This window comes from Cebidichthys violaceus, unplaced genomic scaffold (assembly GCF_023349555.1).
Source record: "Cebidichthys violaceus isolate CVI_PGR_0920_01 unplaced genomic scaffold, fCebVio1.0.p SCAF_21, whole genome shotgun sequence".
Lineage (NCBI taxonomy): Eukaryota > Metazoa > Chordata > Actinopteri > Perciformes > Stichaeidae > Cebidichthys > Cebidichthys violaceus.
This window is the reverse complement of record NW_027176384.1, coordinates 8,480,701-8,494,394: the sequence shown is the minus strand read 5'-3', so window position 1 is coordinate 8,494,394 and position 13,694 is coordinate 8,480,701. Positions and strand designations below refer to the sequence as shown.

Here is a 13,694-nt window from a genome sequence, read left to right as displayed (position 1 = left end):
AATTAAAATGACATTAAAGACTTAAATTATCTGCTGGGTTACATCACAAATAGAAAAATAATCCTAAAAAAAAAAATATTAGGGACTCTCTACCTGGTTACAATCACATGCACTAACATGCACTAAAAGGCACGCTCACGTGCGCTAACACACGCTAACATACACTAACATGCAGGCTCTAATAAGGCTTCCTCAACTTTACCAAAAATTCTTTCTTCCACATGGAAGCAAGCAAACTCAGACTTTAGATATTCATTCAAAAACAAATGAGTTAAATCACCAATGCGCATCTTTTCCTACAGTCTTTTCCTTACAGTCAGAAGGCAGAAAAGTAAAAGCAAACGTGAGTATGAGTCGTTTATTTCTCTTTTGAAAGGGAGGCTTTTCGGGGGAAATGTCTGAAACAAACATATTAACAACAATATTGCTTAGTAATGCTGAATAATCTCTTCTTCACAGGTCCATCTTGTTTCAAGTATATAACAGTATCATCCTGTACAGTACAACACAGTATTGTAAAATCATAGAAATAAAAAATTACTCAAATCTCACTTTTTTTTATGTTGCAAAATTCAGTCTGTAAAAGCATCCATCTGTTCCCTCACAGACGAAATGCAGGTACACTTGCAGGATGCGACTTGCAGGATAGACTCCTTTGTATTCCAGTGCTGCACAGTATGGTTAAGTCATGAAGTGAGCAAACCCTCTCATTACGACCAACCATCATCAGCTTCATGTCAGAGTCTGATCAGAACTTAAAAACTCCACCCTGCAGAAAAAGTCTGGGGGGTTTATAAGAGCCTGAAGTCAAGTAAAGTTAAATGATGTAATTGCAAGTGGTTTTCAAATAAATTGCATTATTTTCCTCCCCAGACTCCAGCTCATATCCAGTTAGGTCCCATTGGCAGTTGAGAGATTGCTGCAAGCATTTGTGGATTAATGATGAAGTCCTATTTCAGTGTGGCAGAGCACAGAGGAACCTCACTGTTATCATTCTGTCTGAAGTGACCTCCAAGCACTGTCAACTCCACAAAGAGGCCATGATGAATACTGATGCACTTTCAGCTCTTTGTAGCTTTTGCTGTGATGCTAACAGTCACACACAACAGATTTTTGGAATGCATTGCTTCAGTTTGTGCTTATCTTACAGGGTGATGAATAGGTAGACTTATGCGTGGGAATAATACATGTAAAAGAGACAATAACATGGAGAATGCTGTGCAGGACTTTACATATGGGTTAAAAAGAAGCATCAGAACCTCCACAGCTACACATGCTTTATGAACTGCACACAAGGGTTAACATATATGGTGCCATTATGTTTGTGATACACAGATATGTTTATGCTGACACAAAATAACCATGGTGGGCAACACAAAAAAAGGATTTGATTAATTTGATTTTGATTATTCAAAACACCCAAACTGAATGACTGAATTAATGGATAAATAGGTTCTGCAGTTCTGGCAATGGATGTGTCAGCAGGTTCATGTGGCTCTACTGGCAGCATCATCCCTGCTTTTCCAAAGCAATGTAAGTGTGAGACAGGCACTCCCCGTTAACAGCATTGAGGTTTACGGATGGGAGAGGTCCTCTGGATAGAATGTTTGGCAAGTCTTCTGGGTCAACAGTGTCACAGGTCAGGGGTCAGGTGTTGTGTTCCACAGAGATGGAGGACCCACAGGCAACTGAGGAAGCCTGACAGGAGGCACTCATGGTGGGCGGAGCGAGGGTCAGTGATCCACGGGGGTCGACACACTGCTGCTGAGAACAAGAGAGCAAGGAGTAGAGGGCATGGTTGACCTACAGTGTATAGGCATCCAGGGGTTTTACATAGACCATAATGCCTAGCAGCCATCTGTAGTAGCAGGGTAGCTACATGTAGCATAGGAATGCCATGTGTTTATGGTAACAATGTATAAAATGTAAAGGTAATCATTTAAAACACACATTCTTTTGTATTTTGTAAACATGTACAAATATCATATGTAGGAAAACATCAGGTTCCTTTGAAGTAATTACATTACAGGCTCCCAAACTCTTCACAGTTTTATAGCAATATAGCAATATAGGTACATTATTCATGTCATGTGCTGTGCTTAGCATTTAAAGCTAGGGTAGGTAATCTTGAGACTCTAGCAAGAGTATGCTAGATTTTCATTTTAAATCGGTTCAATTAAATTTATTTGTATAGCCCAAATTACAAATTTGCCTCAGAGGGACAAAGTCTCCAAGTCTTTAACACTGATAGCCCGTCCCTTCAGGCCTCCCACCAAAGACACTCCCCAAAATTAGAACGGAAAGAGTGCACGCAGGTAGACAGGTAGGTAGGTAGGTAGGTAGGTAGGTGGGTAGCAGGTAGACAGGTAGACAGGTAGGTAGGTAGGTAGGTAGGTAGGTAGGTGGGTAGCAGGTAAACAAGTAGACAGGTAGGTAGGTAGTTAGACATGAAGGTAGACAGGTAGGTAGGTAGACAAGTAGGGAGACAGGTAGGTTGGCAATTTTTAGGTAGGTATGTAGAAAGGTGGGTAGCCCATATTACAGTGCTGCGACAACCAGATACCATGTTTTTTTGTCAGAGCATTTGATTTATTGATTGCTGTCAGGCTGTAAAGACAATTTCAACAAATATAACACAAATGTTTTTGAAAAAGATTACCAACCCTCGCTGCAAAGTCACAAATCTGTCTGTCTTTTCTGACTGAAAAAGACAGACAGATTTGAAGTCGAGAACGTCAAGATGTCACACAAAAACAAATGCACATTAGGCCTACTACATTGACCATGGCCTACAAGGCAACAGAAGAATCAACAGTCATGTACTGTATATTTCAGCCAGAGCTGGTTTATTAGACTGAACAGTCTGAAATAGCTGATAAACAGAGGTTGTGAGTTGCCATTCATGAAGTCTAACTACTTCCTAAATGAGTGACTGTCAGTCACACATCGGGGACCTCATCTTTGATGGAACGTGTCACAACAGTTTACAGGCAAAAAAAGTTCAGCAAGCAACAATCTCTTCAATAAACTTCAAAAAACTGTCTTCTTTCTCAGAGAACAACAAGGCACTGCATAGAGAATGAACGGACTAGATATGCTCAGGCTTAGCCATGTATGGGATCTATGAGTTGAATTTTCCCCTGAAGATGGCGCTAGATTAAATGAGGATCACCAAAGTTATCTGAATTCATCCTGAGGAGACGATGAATGTCTGAACCAAATCCCCTAATGTGAACTAGAGGGAAAGTCAAACAACAATGCTTGTCAGTGGCCCGAAGCTTCAAACTCTGACATTCTAGGTTCCCCTCAAGCCAGTTTTGGATGCTTCAGGGACAATGTGTCAATATACTCTTGTTACTGTGTCTTTTCAAAATATACTTTCATGTTCACAGGAAACATACCGTTTCTGCTCATTACATGCATACAGTCTCTTTTCAAAATAAACTTCCAAAGAAAGTTTTTTAGGTTTACTTGGATAGGCTTAGACACAAAACTATTTGTTTAGGCTCAGGAAAAGGTGTCCTTTGGGTTGTAATATGTTTCTTACATAAAATAATGACAATTGTTACATAATCGTCGTGAGTAAAGTACGGAAGTTACATAACAAAACTCCGGTAAAACAAGTCAAGTTGACTTGAACAGCAGTCTCCTAGGTGAAAGTCCTGTGTTTGTCTGGCAGATCAAACCTCCCCTACATAGACGTCCTCCTCTTTTTACCACAGCACTTGCTCTGATGTCTAATAATGACATGGATGATTTTACGTAGTTCGTTGAAAGCCTGGTGCGTCTCATACAGACGCTAAAGGGTGCCTCATGAGTCAGTAAAGGAAAATAGGGGGCATTGCATTTATATAGTTCCTTTCTAGATTTGTGACCACTTGAAGTGCTGCACACTACGTGTCAACTTCCACCATTTACACACACATTCATACACTGATGGTAGGGGCTGCTATACAAGGTGCCAACTAATTGGGAGACCGAGTTGAAGGATCACTTAAGTCACTGGGACTCCTCTGGGGACCAGGAATGTCTGAACAAATGTTCATCATTAATTTGAATCCAATAGCTTGAGATACCTTCCCGTCTCTAGAGTATGCTGTGTGACTATGATGTTGCTTTTACCTGTGAAAGGAGCTGAGGGGACCCTCAGCTGTGGGGAGGGTACGAGGAACGGCACTGTGGCAGAAGGCTACTGACGATCTGCAAGAGACTGACACTGTTAGATAGACACACAGCACAGATGCACACTGTAAATATTTCAGATATAATCATGGAAGGTAATAAATTATTGTCCAAAGGAAATAAATACCCACAAATCAGTGAGGTTAAAAGGTAACGCGATCATTTTTATTTTGAATCTTCGCATTGCGTGGAGTTGGAGAACTTTGACCAGCCAAGTCACAGCCTCATCCAATAGCAAAGATGAGGTGTGGTTGACCCCACTCGGCACTACCCAAATTCAGCCCAAATAAGGTATATCAATATACGTCCATGGAAAGTGCTGTTTTTTGCCACTGAGAGGAATAAATAGTTTCACTTGATCCAGATTGCTTAATACTGTGTCCAACCAAGTCTCGCTTACTGAGAAGTTACGTTCTCGATTTACAATGTCATGGCTGAATATTAAGCTGATTTCAACAATGTGAATAAGACCTAACGTCTCGCGAGATTTTCAGAATGAGAATATACTTAAGTGAGATTTGGTTAGACACAACAACAATTAGATGGAATCAAGGTAAAGGTAAAGAAAAATGTTTTATTTCTCTTTGAGGTTCTTTCCATAATGTTGTCAGACTCTTATAATAACAATCTGACCTGTCAGTGGCAACAACACTTTTAGTGCACGTACATTGATGGTGAGGTGTTGCAGCCTGTTTAGCTCCTGCCACCTGCATCAATGACGGACCAGTTTCAGAACCTGTTGTCCCCATTGGTCACTTCGACACAGAAACATGGAAAAAAATTGGGTTGGATTTAGTGTTTTGATGGAAAGTCAGATTAGGTAATTTTTCTATTTCTTGAGAGTTTTGTTCTCTGTGATATTGGTCTTGGTAAGAATAGTGTATGAACTTGAACTTATAAGTATGAATAGATATTAAGGAAAACAATACTGCTTGTATAGAATAATGGAGGAGAATGATGATCAACCGTCCAATCACAAAATACGACACACAAAGTATTAATATATAGATATTTACAATATATATTAACATACCACTGTACAGTTAAAGCTTTAAAATACTTGTACACGTGCATATAAAGTGGTCAGAAAGCAACAGGCATCGGACACATTGAGTGGTAGGACATCTAACAGTCTGGATGTTACAGTAGGGCGTTAGCTCAGAGGAGCTGCTTACAGTATGCTACCTCTCAGCATGACCAAGGAAGGTTTGATTACAATCAAATAAATTGTGATTTGACAGTGTTGTGTGATGTGGTCAATATTGCAAGGTGATACATTGACAGGAGATTGGAGTTTTAGCTAGACAGACATTTCTTGAAAATGATTTGATTTTAAATGCAGGAGGTGGAGCTAGCATGATTAGACTGAGGGCCAAGAAAGACACAGGGCAAAAAGAAAACAGCAAGTTTATGCAATGTTGCCAACATTTCCTGAGGCAGATGGGGTTCATCATTGGTCCATTCATGTCATCATGGATGTATTTAACAATTCCAATCCAAACATCCAATCAAAGCTAAACGTTTATCGCGGGTACGTTTCTTTCATGGTTTTTTTTTTTTTAAAGTGAAACATGATTCTCTAGGAAAAACAAGTAACTGCAGCACTCATTTGTTATTAGAATGCAAACCCTTCATGATTTTAACAAAGTTAAGCAACAGGTAATTTGTTGTGTTCAAACAACTACAGCACCCATGAAGTTTTACCAACACAGCGACGTGCAAACTATGATGTATGTCACCAAACTGTGGGTTTCTTCCTCGTCCATAATATCCACCCAGACTCTGTTCTTATGTCCTCTTCCCAACTTTTACAATGTAATCTCTGCTGTCTGAAAAAGGTCCATTCAACCCTCCCTTTCCTCCTGTTATTACAGCCATATGTGCGCCAGCCACAGCCAAGTCGCTTCAGGTCAACCTGCAAAGGTCTTGTGCTTGTGGGGTAACAATGATTTTACCTCCGTAGTTTAAAAAGGTATAATCCTCCATTGATGCAGATCCAAATTTAGCAATATATGGTAAATTTTTTCTCAGCAATGAGCTTCCGTTTCTTTGATTGACAGAGCAACCTTGAGAGGACCCAAATACATAAGGAACATTAGGCTCCCTGTGTGGCTAAACTACAATAGTGACGTACAGGTTTCTTGGTTATCTAGTTAGTGCATCAACCCAGTTACCAGAGAGAATGTTGACATTGTACTTTTCTGCAAACCATGGTATACATTAAATGTCGGCATTTCTAAACCAAAAATATGTCTAATAATGCATTTGATATCAGCCTCGTATCACGCTTGCAGAAACGCAAAATGCCACGTGGTTAATGTTGTGAAAGGATTGGTTAGGTTTAGTCAACAAAGCTATTTGGTTAAGGTTAGAAAAAAGATCAAGGTGCGTGTTAAAATAACAACTAAGAAGTGTCAAGTCAACATTTACTTTTGGTTTCTCACGGGACATGAAGAGCGGCCTCTTTGGTGTCTTTGTCATGTGTTAAAACTTGTTATTATACCACGTAACTTTCAATACTATATATACTAGATCACTTGCTCTGACTGAATTGAAAGACGTCCACATTCAATGTAATCCATGGTTTGCAGAAACGTGCAATGCCAAAACTTTTTCCTGGTGACTGGGCTGAGTGAGCTGCCTTTGAAAATGTCTAGAGCTCTTCCAAGACATTAAACTGCCATGGTCACAAACTAAAGAGGAGGAATAAGATACATGTTTTAGTCAGACCCTCATTCATACCTATTGTTTCTTAGTTCTGCACCACTAAATTTGAACCAAATCAATAAGATGATTTCTCTGTGAGGACCAGCTCTTTCTGAAATGTCTGTGTGGGAAAACTCCCTTCATTGGACTGTAATCAAGCTAGGCTACTTGTTTCAAAGCAATAATGGAACATTTTTGGGAACAATTAATAAAAAGTGCTGAAATGAATACTGTCACCAGTACAATATTGAAGGGAAAGTATGTCATTATCAGAATAAACAAATACCTTTCAAACTGTAATTCTTCTCTCCAACTCTACTGAACATTTATTTGACCTACATTTAAAAAGTCGTGTCATTCACTCCAGAGATGGCTGCCAAAATGAGTACACCAATCAAACTGCCGCTGGCTCGGTAAAGCTGTCAACTTTAACATGGGTCCCATCTGAGGGAAACTCTGAAACAGTACGAGTGAAACCGCACACCTGGTATTCCAGTAGGTGTACCATGGGGCAGATAACAACATTTGACAGACCTCTGGTTGTCTCTCATTGGGTCGATTTTCACTCAATTGGAATTTAGCAGTTGGTATGTTGGGGGAGAACAGGGAGATGTTTGTGTCACTGTGTTTGTGTGGCCAGAGCAAGGGTATCACAGAGAGGAGGTCACACCGGTTTCCTTCTTTTACCTCAACCAAAATATATAGGTTACACCCACACAAGATGCTGATGTTCCTTAAATTTCAGTGTACTTTTGAATTACCTCAACTAATAAAATGTTCATTTGAGATGTAAATAGCCGACTAGCTGACACAGCAACTCTGAATGTCTGAGGGTGTGTTATTAGTGGTGGTTAAGAGACCATACTGGTGGGTTAGCTCGTTCTTAAAACTCATCAACATTACTGCTGACAGTTTCCAAAAATCTCACTGTAGTGTTTAACATTTGTGAATGTTTTCCCTTCTTCCCAGGCTACCATTATTTGTCATTTCACTACTGCGTTATTCAAATTAACTTGACATGCTTTGCATTACGACAGAGCAGTGTGTAACTAACAACAGATGAATGCTGATATAATGTTCTGCATCACTATCTTCTGGAACATTTCAGTCACTGAGCGGATCACAACATTTGTAAATGAGAATGGTAAAAATAGAACAAAAGCCACTGAAGCCAGTGCGGAAGTGCTTTACGCCCGGGCCACACTGCCTGCGTGACCTTTTTATTTTGGCACACATGTTAACAGCAGCCTGACAGGATTCCCCAGCTGATTGGTAGCTAAGAATATTTTCTAAGAGCAAATGGGTTTTCATTTTGAACATTTTTCCTGTAAAAAATGTATACTCAGTGACAGAAATGCCCAAGTTCTGTGAGACAGAGATGCATTACCATTCAGCTTAACATATGATGGCTCGACGTCAGGACAAGCACGTTTCAAGTCACTGCATATACATTTTCACACCATATGGAATGTATGGAAACTAGTAGCTGAGAGGGAGACAAAAATGAAACCATACAGCATTCTTAAAAAAATGGTCCGCAGTAAAGTATGTGATCTGTGCTAATTGTTTAAACAAGTAAAACACTGGTGTGGTCCCGTAACGCAAGTAATGTACATTTCCCACTAACTACCCTGTGTGTCTAAAACATGTTGTGATGATACTTCTTCTTTCACAATGTACTATTACAAAATTATCGACCAAGCGGTTGCGTTCAGAAAATGCCATTTGCTCATTAAAATAAGGGCAAGATGTGGACCTGTCATGGCAAATACAACTTATAAAGGAGCCAATCAGAAATCTGGAAAATACCGGTGCCTGTCAAATGAGTTTTTGCCCCATGTTCCATAAAAAAAAACGTTTATGTTGTAGGCAAGAGAGTGCGGTCATTTACAATGTTAGACAAGAGTCAAAAGTCAACAGGCAACTGTGAGAGTCTGAATGAATAGATCAGGACAGAAAGAAAAAAAGTGACCATTAAAGGTTCCAGTGACACAAAGGGAAAAATGAAGGTGTACATTGCAGAGGAGTTGAAGGGACGTGGGTAAGTGTTTGCCAAGTCTGTATTCTGGACGACACTCCAAAAATATCTACTGACAGTTAAACGTATTATCTGACTTAGGTGAGTCATTATCCCCACTGAAAGTGAAAAAAACACACAAAACCAGCAATTTAGCCTGAAGTGGCAGGGGTGGAAATGAAAAATAAAGGAAGCACATTATTTCCAGACAGGCATTTGTTAATAGGCTACACTGTGTAGGTGCTGTATAATGGCTTTTTAAGGCACACACAGACACAAGGACTATCATATATCTCACATATGATTTTTGCCAGTTCCGAAATGAGTTTGCTGTCACCTCAGGTCAAACGGGAAGATCGACATCAATCATGTATCCAGTACAGAGGTGTAGATGTATTGGTGACTAGTTTGCTAGCTAACCACATAAACTAAACAGTTCCTGGAAGGAGTGTTTTCAGTTTTATGGATCTGCTCTGCATTGTCCACACTGTAATTACGGGCAGCAGAGTGGGAATAACCATCACAGCAGCCCTTTAGGTCTGATTCTCAAAGTCAAAAATACAGATACTGTGTCTCCTACATGGCAGAAATAACTACAAAAGAAACTGGTGACAAAATGGCTGCAAAGCTACCATCACTGCAGTTGCATCTAAATTAAATACAATATGAACTGGAATTTAGCAAATTAAAACCAGTAATAAACTACTTGGATACAATCCACTACAAAAGTGGAAGAGAAAGTTAACAAAAGTTAACAAACCCCAGTACTGAAATTGATATCAATCTTCTCGCATACTTCGTTGAATTTCAGAATTCCTCGAACCTGACGAGAAATTAACTCTGACCTTCAATCTCATTTGGGAGATCTGTTCTCTCAGTTGTTAATAGTCATTCTGGTTTGGTTGTTGACTCTTTATAGGTTGAATGAGGCGTGTGTCTTGTTCCCTGAGTTTGGTGCAGTGCCGTGAACAAGAGTTAACACAACCTGAACCCGTGTGATTCTGTGTGACTGCCTGAACCTGGCCACAGGATGCAACATCATGTTCACCAGTATAACTCTGAAGTCAGCCATGATGGTGTGTCAGAATAGTCTTGAATCACTTCCTCTTCCTGTCACTGTGTGGATAAAGATAAAGATGCTAAGTTGTTTGTCATGTGGTAGCACTTTCTTGAATCACATGTTTGTTAGTCCCTAATTTCACCATATGGTTTTACATTACATTTTGAGAAAAAAATATCCACAGTTTAATCATGAAACAAATTGTTTTTTATTAAGACAAATCTATCAGTGTCCCTCTGTAGTGATTACCTCTAGTAAGCTAAACGTGACAGTGAGAGACAGCAGTCTGGTTTAAGGTCCAAACATTAGCAAAGAATAAGATTTGCTCAAGGGACCTTATTTGCATTGGAATGGGACTTGTTGGGAAAAGAAGCAATTTACAAATTATTGTTATCGTACCCTCAAAACAGTGTAGCTAATGGGGGTTTGCATCTAAGGAAAGTCAGCTGTAACTAATGGGTGACATGTTGGAGGAATTTGACTTGTTGAAGATTTCCTCAGAATTTTCAGGTTTTTAAATATTTCTTTATTGAATAGTTACTTTAGCAGTGGTTTTTAATGGTTGATATACTTAAAGGCAGGGTTGGTAATCTTCTTAATTTCTTCATCTACATTTTTGATATTTTTGTTGAATGTTGAAATTCTCATTACATCCTGACAGCAAACAATGAATCAAATATTCTGACAAAAAAAAAAATCTGTCCGTGGACTCATAGCTCCTCACCAGAGTCTTCCAGCTGCTAACTGTAGCATGTTGGTTGTTTCTAATGATCATTTTGGGGAGTGACTCTGGAAGAAGACCTGTCAGTGTTGAAGACTTGGAGACTTCTTCACTAGATTTATCAACTTTCGGAGCGAGCGCTGCTAGATACTGTCATTGGAAAGAGATGGCAACACTGGGCTGGGTTTTTAGGTTGGATCATTTTTTAAATCTAGTGTACTCTTCTAGTTTCTCAAGATTACCAACCCGAGCTTTAAAGCAAGTTGAAATAAGAAATGAGGAGAAAGAGACTTCAGACTATAGAGACAAATCATCACAGCTAACAGTTAATTCTGAGAGTCACGATGGTACCTTGTACTAGATTATGGTATTCAGTCATATGCCATGTTTGAGTGCTCTCCTTCTCGTAAGTTATTCCCTGCCACAACCTTCCGTACAGCATGCACCCTCTATCAGATCAATTTTACATATGGAAGGGAGTCCACAGTAGAAGAGCATCCAAACGTGATCATGCATAGCTGAGTACATGGCTATACAAGAAAAAAAACACTGGGTGGTGCTAGAGATGGGCAGCAGGTTGAGTTGATGATGGCAACAACCCTGGACAAGAAATAAAGAATTCTCATTGAGGTGATTAGTCCACCACTCCTCGTACACAACTGTCTCATCGTACAAGTGCATGTGTGAAGAGATTATAGAGAGAGATCAAAGCTAAAACACTAAAGGAGTCCGTATGCTTCAAACAAAGCTTGTTGGAAGGCCAAACACCCTCCCTTTAGGATGCTGCATCTGACAAACTTTTTGAAATGACAATCCGACAAGCATGCTGACTTGGCTGCAGCAATTGGCCAGATGTTCATAGTTGTGAAAAAAATAGCAGGCTGTCCTTTTTTATTCTTCACACGGCTACAACTGCCAATACCTGAAAATGTATTTGAGGGCAGATAATCATGTCCCCCCTCACTCAGTTAGAGTGGCCATCTGAAACCGGTAAGGCTTAATTTCAGACATGTTCGGACAACACTTGTAACCTAATTTGTTTGAATCATACTGAACCCTTAGGCATCAAGTAGCTCACCAACAGAGTAAAATGCTTGCACTGAAAGACATGTGGTTTACAGTGTTTGTGTATACAGAATAACTTCAGAGTGGATATTATATTGAACATAGAGGACTGTATTTAATGTGTCATATTCCCCTCATTCAAACCTATGAACGTGTGCACTAAATGTCCAGTCAATGTCTGAATGTCTGTGTTTTAATCACTTCATGCATGTGTGGTCTCAACCTGAAGAACCTAAATGCTAAAAACTCTCATTTAAAAGTCTCTATTCACGTCCTCCTGTGGACCAATCAGCAGTCTCAGAATAGAAGGAAGGTGGGGCCACTTGTGCTCCTTTTGTCAAATCCCTGAGCAAAGTCACTGAACATTCAGAACCCATTGGCCAAAGCTTAGGCACAGGAAACCACTCTGTCCTCCTCTCTGTGAGCTCCGACTCAAACAAAACGTTGTAGTTTAAATGTCAATAAGGAGCCTGGTGGAAAGGCCTTCAAAAGCCTTATAGTAAAGGGTTTATAGTACGGGGTCAGTGCCGGGGCCTGTACAAACTGTAGTTTCTGGGGTAGAGGGGCGTGTAGCTGGTAGAGTGGCTGTAGGAGGAGGAGGTGCCGGATGTGAGGTAGGAGCTAGAGGGGGTAAAAGAAGGAGAGGAGCTGTAGTAGGCAGAGGAATAGCTGTGGGAGGAGGAGTAAGGGGAGGGTGAGGAAGGAGTGTAGAGGACAGAAGAACGCGTCAGGTTGGACAAGGGCCGAGTTCGGGGTGAAGGGCTCCATGTGGAGCGCCTGAGCCCCAGAATAGGGGACCGGTAGGGAGAGGAGGGGGCCGATCCTGGTTGGGTGGGTCTTGTGGTGGTGGTGGATGGGGGAGAGGTATGAGAGTCTGGGGAGTAGTGCCTGGAGGGGCCCGAACTACGGGACAGAGCGGGGGACATGTTGACATTGAAACTGTGGGAGTCAACCACAAACGTCCGCACCCCTAGGGTCCACTGGGAGTGAGCCAGCTTCAGAGGGGTTGAGGGCGGGGTCCGCGCTGAGGCATAGGAGGGGGCCTCCAGACACGGGGGGCCGTCTGGTGCCGAAGGGCCATCAAATGAAGGGACCGCTGCAGATGACGAACTGCGAGGAGGTATGTGTGACATAGGAGAGGTGAGAGCTGAGGCCAAAGCTGCACTGACCACAGATGGGCTAAGGGGCACAGTGGGATCATCAGGAAGAATTGACATAGGACTAGGAAGGCCTGAAAGGGGGAGGCTGACAGGGGCCAAAGCTGAAGTGGAGCCTTGGGCTATGTTGGAGGCCGAAGCCAAGGCCGGGGGACTTACTTTGGGGGTGCTGGTCTTCACGCGGTTCAGCCTGCCCCCGCGGGTGCGGTGGGTCTGCTCTTGATCGAAAGCCAAATCCTCCAGGCGCTGGGTGAGGGCCAGTTTCTGCTGGATGGCCATCCGAAGGAGGGAGTTCAGAGTCTTCTTCTCGTCTTCAGCCGCAGCCAGCTGCCTCTGCATTTCATCCAGCTGGGTAACATACTCGTCACACCTGAAGAGAGCAAGGATTAACAGTTTTAAAAAGGTTCAAAAGGAGCAGATTCAAATGTGGAAATGACCACAAGCAAGGTGAAAAAAAGAGGCCATGAAGAGGGGAATGCACTTCTTTGTTTACTGCTTGGATATTGCTATTCTCTTCCTGGAGCCCTCATTAACATGTGTTCAGTTTTAAGACATATGAACAGACCAGGTCTATTGTGCTCATAAGTAAGTTTTAGAGGTGCTGGTAGATTTTGATACTTCCATCAGCCTAGCTGTCTTTGTGCTAAGCTAAGCTAGCCAGTGGTTGGCTGTAGCTTCATGGTTACCGTGCAGACACAAGAGCGGTATCTTCTCATCTAGCTCTCATTTTAAAAGTCTCGTTTCCCAACCTATTCCTTAAGATTAGAATGATTGTTGACTGTCAGA

The 13,694-nt window shown here is 41.3% G+C and overlaps 1 protein-coding gene across 3 annotated transcripts in view; it reads right to left on the bottom strand.

Annotated features, from left to right (window-relative positions):
* Nucleotides 1–385: 385 nt before the first annotated feature.
* The window catches only part of LOC137877328 (protein bicaudal D homolog 1-like), a 50,022-nt gene continuing 36,713 nt past the window's right edge, over nucleotides 386–13,694 (bottom strand). Inside the window, exons 11-13 of one of the 3 annotated variants that reach the window (XM_068717160.1) lie at nucleotides 13,068–13,278; nucleotides 4,123–4,200; nucleotides 386–1,764 (exon numbers count right to left, since the gene is read on the bottom strand). In XM_068717160.1, the coding sequence (XP_068573261.1) occupies nucleotides 4,147–4,200; nucleotides 13,068–13,278 (265 nt within the window). In that variant the 3' untranslated portion in view covers nucleotides 386–1,764; nucleotides 4,123–4,146. Of the gene's footprint in view, nucleotides 1,765–4,122; nucleotides 4,201–11,250; nucleotides 13,279–13,694 lie in introns of those variants that run through there. The other 2 variants (XM_068717159.1, XM_068717158.1) reach the window with 2 other exon arrangements.